Source organism: Oncorhynchus masou, chromosome 15, assembly GCF_036934945.1.
Source record: "Oncorhynchus masou masou isolate Uvic2021 chromosome 15, UVic_Omas_1.1, whole genome shotgun sequence".
Classification (NCBI taxonomy): domain Eukaryota; kingdom Metazoa; phylum Chordata; class Actinopteri; order Salmoniformes; family Salmonidae; genus Oncorhynchus; species Oncorhynchus masou.
Window position 1 is genome coordinate 59992622 of NC_088226.1, and position 12420 is coordinate 60005041.

At 40.5% G+C, this 12420-nt stretch overlaps 1 protein-coding gene across 2 annotated transcripts in view; it reads left to right on the plus strand.

Moving 5' to 3' along the window:
- The window catches only part of LOC135556566 (protein Wnt-7b), a 65784-nt gene extending 55612 nt beyond the window's left edge, over window positions 1-10172 (plus strand). For both annotated transcript variants that reach the window (XM_064989869.1, XM_064989868.1), the window contains one exon: window positions 3272-10172. In XM_064989869.1, the coding sequence (XP_064845941.1) occupies window positions 3272-3751 (480 nt within the window). In that variant the 3' untranslated portion in view covers window positions 3752-10172. The remainder of the gene's footprint in view (window positions 1-3271) is intronic.
- The last annotated feature ends 2248 nt before the right edge of the window (window positions 10173-12420 follow it).

Genomic DNA, 12420 nt, shown 5'->3' on the forward strand with positions numbered 1-12420 from the left:
GTATCACTAGCCACTTTAACTATGCCACTTTGTTTACATACTCATCTCATATGTATATACTGTACTCGATACCATCTACTGTATCTTGCCTATGCTGCTCTGTACCATCACTAATTCATATATCCTTATGTACATATTCTTTATCCCCTTACACTGTGTATAAGACAGTAGTTTAGGAATTGTTAGTTAGATTATTTGTTGGTTATTACTGCATTGTCGGAACTAGAAGCACAAGCATTTCGCTACACTCGCATTAACATCTGCTAACCATGTGTATGTGACAAATAAAATTTGATTTGATTTGATTTGATTTGAACTCAATATTAGGAATGTGTTCCTAATGTTCCAAATGTATATGTAACACAGAACCCAAACCGGCTGCGCGTGTGCGTCGTGCGCTATCGTACATATATTTATTTTGTCCCCCTACACCAAATGTGGTCACGACACGCAGGTTAAAATATCAAAACAAACTCTGAACCAATGACATTAATTTGGGGACAGGTCGAAAAGCATTAAACATGTATGGCAAATTAGGTAGTTAGCTTGCACTTGCTAGCTAATTTGTCCTATTTAGGTAGCTTGCAGTTGCTAGTTAATTTGTCCTGGGATATGAATATTGAGTTGTTATTTTACCCAAAATGCACAAGGTCCTCTACTCCGACAATTAATCAACACATAAAACGGCCAACCGAATCGTTTCTAGTCATCTCTACTGAGACCGTATACCATGGGTTTGACAAAACATTTATTTTTACAGCTCGAATTGCTTTAGTAACCAGTTTAGAATAGCAATAAGGCACCTCGGGGGGTTGTGGTATATGGCCAATATACCACGGCAAATGGCTGTATCCAGGCACTCCACGATGCATAAAGGACAGCCCTAAGCCATGCTATATTGGCAACATACCATACCCCTCAGGCCTTGTTGCTTAAATATACAGTGCCTTGCGAAAGTATTCGGCCCCCTTGAACTTTGCGACCTTTTGCCACATTTCAGGCTTCAAACATAAATATATAAAACTGTATTTTTTTGTGAAGAATCAACAACAAGTGGGACACAATCATGAAGTGGAACGACATTTATTGGATATTTCAAACTTTTTTAACAAATCAAAAACTGAAAAATTGGGCGTGCAAAATTATTCAGCCCCCTTAAGTTAATACTTTGTAGCACCACCTTTTGCTGCGATTACAGCTGTAAGTCGCTTGGGGTATGTCTCTATCAGTTTTTATCTATCTATCTATTTTTAATTCCATTAAAAATCAGCTCTTTCCAGCTACAAGTCAACATTAATAATGTCTACACTGTATTTCTGATCAATTTGATGTTATTTTAATGGACAAAAAATGTGCTTTTCTTTCAAAAACAGGGACATTTCTAAGTGACCCCAAACTTTTGAACGGTAGTCTATATAGTGTCATTTTGCCACAGTGCCATGGTGTATACTGTACTTAGACATTAGCTAAAAGTGCTCCAAATACATCACAGACAACAGTTGTCTTTTGGTCCATGCAACAGTGTGGTATCGCTCCATGTTTTGACACATTTAATTAAAGAATATTAAGACGGTTAGAGACATTGAAACTTTATGCTTTCACGTATTCTCAGACTTGTTTTGTAAAAATTGGTTCCTGATTGTTATCTGAGTTTGTCCTTTTTAAAGTGTCAGGGAAGACTTTGGAGCAGTGTGATTCATTAGTATCATTAAATGTTCTCATACTTTTTAAAAAGAAACATCATCAATGTTACCAAGCCCAATAGAGGATTGTTGGACAGCATCATGTCACGTTTTCACCTTGCATTTGGTTTAGGAGTTCAGTACTTATTGCCAAACGCACTAAAATAATATCCCTCAAAGGACAGTTGTTGGCTCAAGAGGTCATTTGTAGGGAGTTTTTAGAAAAGTGTGGTGGTTCACCAACGTTTGAGAACAGCTTGGTCTTGTCTAATGTTCTTTTATTATAGAAAAAAATGATATTATCCAAGGACCATCTTTTCTCACTCACCTTCTGTGGATAGTTTTTTCCATCATTCATTCAGCAGCAGAGCTCGCTAGCAACCTCTTCACCCTTTGGCTTTCTTTGGGTTTCTCTTTCCACCCAAGTCAGGTCATCTCTCTATTTCAACACTGGGCCTATCGCAGTAAAACATTGTCATGTATGACTCTCTCTCCCTGTTTGTCCATGTAATGTTCAGCAATGTAATCTAACACCATGTAACCGCCTCTATCCCTGTTTGTCCATGTAATGTCATGTAATGTTTAGTAATGTAATTTAATGCCATGTAAGCTCCTCTATCCCTGTGTGTCCATGTAATGTCATGTAATGTTTAGTAATGTAATTTAATGCCATGTAACCTCCTCTATCCCTGTGTGTCCATGTAATGTCATGTAATGTTTAGTAATGTAATTTAATGCCATGTAACCTCCTCTATCCCTGTGTGTCCATGTAATGTCATGTAATGTTTAGTAATGTAATTTAATGCCATGTAACCTCCTCTATCCCTGTGTGTCCATGTAATGTCATGTAATGTTTAGTAATGTAATTTAATGCCATGTAACCTCCTCTATCCCTGTGTGCCCATGTAATGTCATGTAATGTTTAGTAATGTAATTTAATGCCATGTAACCTCCTCTATCCCTGTGTGTCCATGTAATGTCATGTAATATATAGTAATTTATTTTCATGCCATGTAACCTCCTCTATCCCTGTTTGTCCATGTAATGTCATGTAATGTTTAGTAATGTAATTTCATGCCATGTAAACTCCTCTATCCCTGTTTGTCCATGTAATGTCATGTAATGTTTAGTAATGTAATTTAATGCCATGTAACCTCCTCTATCCCCGTGTGTCCATGTAATGTCATGTAATGTTTAGTAATGTAATTTAATGCCATGTAACCTCCTCTATCCCCGTGTGTCCATGTAATGTCATGTAATGTTTAGTAATGTAATTTAATGCCATGTAACCTCCTCTATCCCCGTGTGTCCATGTAATGTCATGTAATGTTTAGTAATGTAATTTCATGCCATGTAAACTCCTCTATCCCTGTTTGTCCATGTAATGTCATGTAATGTTTAGTAATGTAATTTAATGCCATGTAACCTCCTCTATCCCCGTGTGTCCATGTAATGTCATGTAATGTTTAGTAATGTAATTTAATGCCATGTAACCTCCTCTATCCCCGTGTGTCCATGTAATGTCATGTAATGTTTAATAATGTAATTTAATGCCATGTAACCTCCTCTATCCCCGTGTGTCCATGCAGGTCCTGGAGGAGCGGATGAAGTTGGAGTGTAAGTGTCATGGCGTGTCAGGCTCCTGCACCACCAAAACCTGCTGGACGACCCTGCCCAAGTTCCGAGAGATCGGCTATGTCCTGAAAGACAAGTACAACCAGGCGGTCCACGTGGAGGTGGTCCGGGCCAGCCGACTACGCCAGCCCACCTTCCTCAAGGTGAAGAAGACCCAGGGCTACCGCAAGCCCATGGAGACCGACCTCGTCTACATCGAGAGGTCGCCCAACTACTGCGAGGAGGACGCAGCCACGGGGAGCGTTGGCACCCAGGGGAGGCTGTGTAACCGCACCTCGCCCCACACAGACGGCTGCGACCTCATGTGCTGTGGCCGGGGCTACAACACGCACCAGTACACCAAAGTGTGGCAGTGCAACTGTAAGTTCCAGTGGTGCTGCTTCGTCAAGTGCAACACATGCAGCGAGAGGACGGAGGTGTTTACCTGCAAATAAAGGGGCATGACATAATGGACCTACAGTACGGTACTATGATTGGGAGGGGCGTGGCAGGACTACCTGGATGACAAGGAAGACCCCAGAGAAAAGATAAAAGGACATGTCTTGGAACAGGAATAGTGAGAGATTTAAAAATAAAAAGGAATGGAATGTTCAATATCAGCTCTTCATGGCATCGTTTTGCACAGCAGAATCTATATGAGCTTTTTAAAAGAAAAGTGAGGGCTAAATATCAATAGATAATAATACTAAAATCTTTGACTGACTGAGACAGAATAATGTGTGATCATGTACTGATGTAAAAGTTATGACTACAGGAAGCAAATGGTGCCTGGATGGGAACTGTGCATTGCACTCTGGGATTTGTAGTTATTTTTTTTCACAAAATGGCTTCTTCATGGAACGGAAAGACAGAGACAGACTCTGGAGATGTGGTAGAAAATGACAGTAACTGTTGAGGGATGAGACTGGCATGAGACTCTAAAAGTCTTTTAGTGAGAACTTTGAGTTTTACTTTCTTTTTCCACAGAGGGAGAGGGCAGAGGTGAATATTTGAGCCCCCAAACTGGAGGTGTTTTCTTTTTGGAGCTGTGTAGACATGAAGAACGCTGTGTAAGTGTGGTGCCTTGGGGCGCATTGAAAGTGGAGAAGTCTCTATAGTAAGCCCTCTGCTGCCAACTGGAATACGGTGGAGTATGTTCGTTTTCCAGTCACACTGGAACTGTCTGTTTGAACACTGAAAATAAATTGTTTATTTATGTTATAGTATCTTAAAACAAAGCACTAACGGGTAGAAATGTCTTTTTTTGTACTAAGTGTAAAAATTACTTTTTAGAAAACTGACTGAAGATAATGCGTGTCTTTTAGAATATGGCCCTATCCCACTATTCCACTATCAATCCCCCTTTTTCTAAAATGGTTTCATTGCTACTGGTGTGTTGACTACATAAAACATCAACAATACAGGGTATTTTACATCACAATCAATCACATTGGTTCTATTTTGCTGTAGCATAGCTTTTGTTTGCAGTCATTTATGCAGCAGACGTTAGGCCTACATCCTGTCTGGGTTATTTAGCATAGACAGTAGCAAGAGAACTCATCTCTTAACCGCAAAGATCCTTCCTCAATTATTTAAACATGATATTGCTGGATGTATTGTAGAGTGGTGCACTGATATTATTTTCTATTCAGAAACGACCAAAATTAAAAAGAAATAATCTCCCATTTGACTGCTTTTTGAAATTTATTGCAAAGAAAAACAAGACTGCGAATCAAAGAAAAACAAGACTGATAGTCAGTGAGTGAAGTCTGCTGGTCGTGAGAGGAAATGTTAGGTTTTAGCCAACAGTTTCGGTAATTCACTGCTTCCAAAGCTATGTTGGCATTCTCATCTGTATTCATTGGTTGTGGTTAAACTATACCAAGTGTCAGGCTATGTAGAATTCCATTGACGTAAACCATCAGTATACATCACTGATCAAAAGCAGTCATTATTTTCAGCATCTTTTCATCATGCTTAAAGCTAGAATATTTAGTTGCAACATCCATTTTTGGACTTATAAACTAATGGTATATACCCATTGATTTTTGAAGAATATAACTTGTAAATGCCTCATGAGCTTAGTTCAACTGTGTCATCCTATCAGAATCCCAAATATAAGCCTGTTTTACTCCAATGTCTGTAAACAACGTAAACAAACACTGTGTAGCCTTAAAATATGATTGAAACTATAATTTTGATGTCTGGGATGATCAGTCATTGCATCCATAGCTCTGTCTATGAATTTGAGAGTGGTTACATTTCTCCAGGCCCATCCATCAACTTTTTCCCAAAAAGGAGGCGGGTGACCACTTTGGTATAGTTTCAACAGTGGATTTTAGCTGTAACCTTCATATGTTGATAAGAGAATATTTGCTTTCTGCTTATTTGAGATTATGATGACCCAAGGTTTACCTGTCAGATGGGCCAGTTTCTTTCTTGGCTAATTTATATGCGTTCTAATTTTGATTAAAACCATCGCAGGCATGTTACTATTTCTAGATACAGTATGAACTCAGCAGCAAGGGGACAAATGCGTGAAAATGATCCAAACCATCTCTCAAACAGTTTCTCATAATATTACTAATACACATTTAGCCACACCAAAACAAACATAATGAAAAACTCATCCTGAATCAGTTATTTCAAACCTCTTTGGCAGAAAACCATACAGTTGAAGACGGAAGTTAACATATGCTTAGGTTGGTGTCATTAAAACTAATTTTTCAACCACCTCACGCATTTCTTGTTAACAAACTATAGTTTTAGCAAGTCGGTTAGGACATCTACTTTGTGCATGACACAAGTAATTTTTCCAACAATTGTTTACAGACAGATTATTTCACTTATAATTCACTGTATTACAATTCCAGTGAGTCAGAAGTTTACATACACTAAGTTGACTCTGTCTTTAAACAGCTTGGAAAATTCCAGAAAATTATGTCATGGCTTTAGAAGGTTCTGATACATAATTTGAGTCAATTGGAGGTGTACCTGTGGATGTATTTCAAGGCCTACCTTCAAACTCAGTGCCTCTTTGCATGACATCAGGGGAAAATCTAAAGAAATCAGCCAAGACCTCAAGAAAAAATTGTAGACCTCAACAAGTCTGGTTCATCCTTGGGAGCAATTTCCAAATGCCTGAAGGTACCACATTAATCGGTACAAACAATAGTACGCAAGTATAAACACCATGCGACCACGCAGCCGTTATACTGCTCAGGAAGGAGACGCGTTCTGTCTCCTAGAGATGAACCTACTTTGGTGCGAAAAGTGCAAATTAATCCCGGAACAACAGCAAAAGACCTTGTACAGATGCTGGAGGAAACAAGTACAAAAGTATCTATATCCACAGTAAAACGAGTCCTATATCAACAGTCCTATATTGCCGCACAGCAAGGAAGAAGCCACTGCTCCAAAACCGCCATAAAAAAGCCAGACAATGGTTTGCAACTGCACATGGGGTACAGAAGATTGTACTTTTTGGAGAAATGTCCTCTGATCTGATGAAACAAAAATGGAACTCTTTGGCCATAATGACCATTGTTATGGTTGGAGGAAAAAGGGGGACGCTTGCAAGCTGAAGAACACCCTCCCAACCGTGAAGCACGGGGGTGGCAGCATCATATTGTGGGTGTGTTTTGCTGCAGGAGAGACTGGTGCACATCACAAAATAGATGGCATCATGAGGGAAGAGAATTATGTGGATATATTGAAGAAACATCTCAAGTCATCAGTCAGGAAGTTAAAGCTTGGTCACAAATGGATCTTCCAAATGGACAATGACCCCAATCATACTTCCAAAGTTGTGGCAAAATGGCTTAAGGACATCAAAGTCAAGGTATTGGAGTGGCCATCACAAAGCCCTGACCTCAATCTCATATTTGTGGGCAGAACTGAAAAAGCGTGTGCGAGCAAGGAGGCCTACAAACCTGACTCAGTTACACCAGCTCTGTCAGGAGGAATGGACCAAAATTCACCCAACTTATTTGTGGGAAGCTTGTGGAAGGCTACCCGAAATGTTTGACGCACGTTAAACAATTTAAAGGCAATGCTACCAAATACTAATTGAGTGTATTGTGATGAAAGAAACAAAAGCTGAAATAAATCATTCTCTCTACTATTATTCTGACATTTCACATTCTTAAAATAAAGTGGTTATCCTAACTGACCCTAAAACAGGACATTTTTACTTGGATTAAATGTCAGGAATTGTGAAAAACTGAGTTTAAATATAATTGGCTAAGGTGTATGTAAACTTCCGACTTCAACTGAATATTGTTTGGGCCAAGTGCATGTTAATCCACATAATGTCGGTGCTCATCTCAGTTGCCCATGTCAACTGTTCCACCAAATACCCAAAGCCCTTATTTGGCCTCTGACTCCCTGAAATTCAACACATGCTTTACATGTCTGGCCATTGTATGTAGAGGTTTGAGCCGCCAACATTTATATAAAACATACCCCTTATTCAGAACTTTCAACCACCCTTAATATGGCTATTGGTGATATGAAGGAAGCATAAATCATTCAATATTGTTAATACATTATTTTGTACACAGCACATGTTCATAGTAATCTGTGCTTTGTTTGTCTTCTTTATGGCACGCAGGGAACAAAAGTGAATTATCTCTTGAAGCCCATCTCTGAGTCAGTCAGTCACATGCGAGTCTGAGAGAGACTGATGAGGGGAGGATAATAGTAATAATAATAATAATGTCTGGTATGGAGTGATTGGTATCAAACACATGGAAACCATGTGTTTGATACCATTCCATTCTTCCCTTTCCAGCCATTACAATGAGCCTGTCCTCCCTACTTATGCTTCCACCAGCCACCTGTGGTCTTGGGGCTTTGTGAAGGTCTGGCTTGGATTGTCAGAGCGGCCTCTGAAGATAAACCTTCTCACGCTATCATCTGATTAATTGGTCTAACTCAGTCACCATACATTGCCCAGGTTCCTGAATGTAGGCCTGCGGTGCGTCAATATATCACCATTTGATATGAGATAACTTATTGACATCAATAAGTTATCTCTCAAGTGTTACTGCCGCCATTATATGTTGATAGAGTACCAGTACAGTGATTATCTTAACTGTCTGGACTCTCCATACTCTCTGTGTTGGCAGCATTGGCATCCAGTGTCACTGGGGAAGTGGAGCTCCATGCAAATGACCTGTGCTGAATAGGCAGTGCCTCAGTTTGCCTCTTGTTTCTGGACACAAACAAGAGTTTTGTTCTTTTGAGTGTGTTTTCTAGATGGATGGGATGGATGGGATGGATGGGATGGATGGGATGGATGGGATGGCTGGATGGAACAAGGATGTGCATGTGCAGCCGGAAACAGCAAATGAAAAGAATGGTTAACAGAGAAAGGGGCTGGTGAAAATGGGTTGGGAGAGGGAGCGATCGTGTGGGGATACTGTTCAGGAGGTACAACCGTAGGATTAACCCATCAGTTCTGTGTGGCGGAGAGCAAATGGTGTGAATCACAAATGTTTGATTTGTGTTGCTGTCTTTTCCTCAACCGGGATGATGTGTTCTCTAATAGTCAATATTCAATAAGATAAATAAAGGTTAAATAAATTAAAAATATTCACATTTTTTAAGATCAATTAAGATTAAGATCAGTTCAAAAAGTAAGAAGAAACCCATAGCCTAGTCATCTTTGAACCAATGCATGTGTTGGTTAATTCCCTTGATCATTGTGGATGGTCAACTTTTCTATGGATTCTCATATGGACTCAGGAAAGTCAGTGAGCAAGACTTGGGTTTGTTTATGTAGCCACAGCTTCAAATTAGCATTATAGGAGCTAACAAGTTCATGTCATTTGCTAGATGGGTTTCTCAACTCAGTCGATACGTTTTATTAAAAAGTCTGAGACTCCAGCAAACAAAGAAAGGTGCGCAGCTACAGAGGACAAACATAGGTACACGGTAAGGGTTTAAGAATTTACATAGACTCAATGTCGTTGGAGGTACACCCACAGTCATCAACTCCACAATCTACATCACATCTATGGAGTTGAGAACAATTTGTCTTGTCATGTCCTAGTGAAGTACTAATTTGGGTGAATGTTGACTTTAAAATTGAAAAGTTGGTATTTTAGCATTGACAATATGACTGATATAACAAATTAGTTAGCCAAGAAAAATAAAATAAACATGAAATTCACTTGGGCCAGCAAGTATTTAATAAAATTCAGATATGAAGATATTACCAGATAATTTAAACAACAAAATATTGTTTCATTTCTATTTAAATCCAATACATTTTTTTAAAAAATCAATGGTGTCAACATTGCTATTTTTATACATGACTATGAGTCAAAATCAATATTTACATGGGTATTATTGTTGAGTTTTATGGTATATTTGACATGTGATATATGTATATCTACAGCTTTTAAACAGACAAGTGTCTGTCTATATTTGTAAAGATTATGGGTGAATTGGTATAAAGACAAACAATATTAATGAATAATTACATTACTAGGGTATATTTTGACCGTTGTACATAAAGAGCTTTCACACTTACAGCTATTGAAAACAAATCTCGTAAATTATGTTTTTTTTATTATGTGAAAAGTGTAAATGGTTGCTGTGTGATAAACTGGACATTTCGAATCCAGATCTTAATGTAAAGTGGCGCTACATAACTGTGAAAAGGGCCATGCTACTTTATTAATTTAGTGGGCGCTCCCACTCCTTTATGTGAAAAGCATTACAGCCGGGCACCAGAGCAGAAGTAAGATGTGTTTTGTTAGTTGTCTGAAACCCTGGGGACCGGAACCACATAAGCTCTCCGTACTATACCCTGGATTGAGAAAAATAAATCCATTTGTGTCTGACAAACATTTTGTCATTAAAAAATGAGATAGAAAAACAGACTTTGCTGTGTGTGTGCCTTCTTGTAAACCAGCTATTGTTCAGGTGTCAGAATCATTAGTTCATTGGGTTATATTCTGCAAGCTAATCCTTCTGGTCTAATTCACACTAGTAGAGAGCGACGTGTCTGCTTTTCCAAATCAGGGCCCGGGATGGGAGAGAGAGTTGCATTGAAAACTAGTGGGGATTGGATGAACAGTGGTTGTATCTGTAACCAACCCACATCTCTGGTCATGATTAAGAGTTTAGAGTGGAGACAAACAAGAGGGGGAGGTCTGATCCAATGTACATGACTTTGGCAAGAGAACGAGATCCGTTAACTTAAAGATGACTGAGTGTTTGTCCAAAATGGCACCCTATTAGGGCTCTGGTAAGAAGTAATGCACTATATAGGGAATAGGGTGCCATTTTAGACACAGTCGGAGTCTAAAGAACGTAAGAGAGGCCCAAAGGGCTGCCAAGTCTCAATTGAGACCAGTTTTTGCCCACAGCACAGAGCAAAGAGAGGATGAAGAGAGGACAGGAAGCTGGATGCCCTCCCTCGTGAGTTCCTGATCAATTCTAGTGAATGGTTTCTCTCCATTTTTTCTGGAAGTCTTTGCTGCTCAGACCCATTGAAGTGCCTGCACAGATTGACCATGCAGTGTTGTCCTGCTTCAGCTGACAAACATCCTCATTCACTGCTTCTAGAAATGGGGCAGCATTAGTTACTATGGTCTAATGGGCCTGAGTCAGCCCAGAGGAACAGGAACAAACTGTTAGCTTCAAGTATCAGACCAGCTCTATGTAGAATAGATATGGGGTGGTCACTAAAGAGGTAACAAAGACGTTAGCTAGTCCTGCCTTGCACAGAACTACCAGAAAAAATCCAGTGTAGGGGCTAGGGTTTCCTCTGTCTTTTCCCTTAACATTTAAGAATTGACAAAAGCACTATAGATTCCTCCAGCTTGGCTCGGGGGATCTGGGGATCTGGCTCCACCCAGTAATCTATAACTTCTGTGAAACAAACGAGAACCTTAGGATCAGAGGCTGGCCATCACAGATAAGACACAGCTGCGGTGGGGGAGAGAGGCGAGGGTGGTGAAAATGTTTTAGTTTTTTTTTCTTCCTCAAAACCATGGGGGGGGGGTCAATTCAAGGAGTCAGGAGTCGTTGGAGTTGACGTTTGAGATTTTCCAGGGATCAAGAGAGAAGAAAGGAAGGACTGTTGTCTTCCAGACACTGAACATCAATTACAGTGTGCCTGGGAGACACGTAGGGAACATATGTAAAAGTCTGCAGAGTGATGCATCATTCTAAACCATTCTACCATGTCTTGTTTGTTGTTGGAGCAACATCCCACTGGGCACACACTGGTTGAATCAACATTGTTTCCACGTCATTTCAATTAAATTAAGTTGAACCAACGTGGGAATTGTCACCGGTGTCCTCCTCTTCATCTGAAGAGGAGAGGCGAGAAGGATCGGAGGACCAAAATGCAGCGTGGTATGTGTTTAAGATGAAATTTAATAAAGAAAACACTGAACACTGAAACACACCATACAAAACAATAAACAAATAACGACCGTGAAGCTAAATGAAAACTGTGATGACACAAGCATTCAACATAGACAATCACCCACCAACAAACAGTGAAATCCAGGCTACCTAAGTATGATTCTCAATCAGAGACAACTAATGACACCCGCCTCTGATTGAGAACCATACTAGGCCGAAACATACAAATCCTCAAATCATAGAAAAACAAACAGACTGCCCACCCCAACTCACACCCTGACAATACTAAATAAATACAAAACAAAGGAAATAAAGGTCAGAACGTGACAGTATCCCCCCCCCCCCCAAAGGTGCGGACTCCGGCCGCAAAACCTTAACCTATAGGGGAGGGTCTGGGTGGGCGTCTGTCCGCGGTGGCGGCTCTGGCGCGGGACGTGGACCCCACTTCACCATAGTCTTTGTCCGCCTCCGTGGATTCCTAACCATGGTGACCCTTCTAAATGACCCCACGGACAGAGGGGCATCTCGGGACAGAGGGGCAGCTCGGGACAGAGGGGCAGCCCCGTACTGGCTGACGACTCTGGCGGATCCTGGCTGAATGGCGGCTCTGGCGGATCCTGGCTGAATGGCGGCTCTGGCGGATCCTGGCTGACTGGCGGCACTGGCGGCCCCTGGCTGACTAGCGGCACTGGCGGCTCCTGGCTGACTGGCGGCACTGGCGGCTCCTGGCAGACTGGCG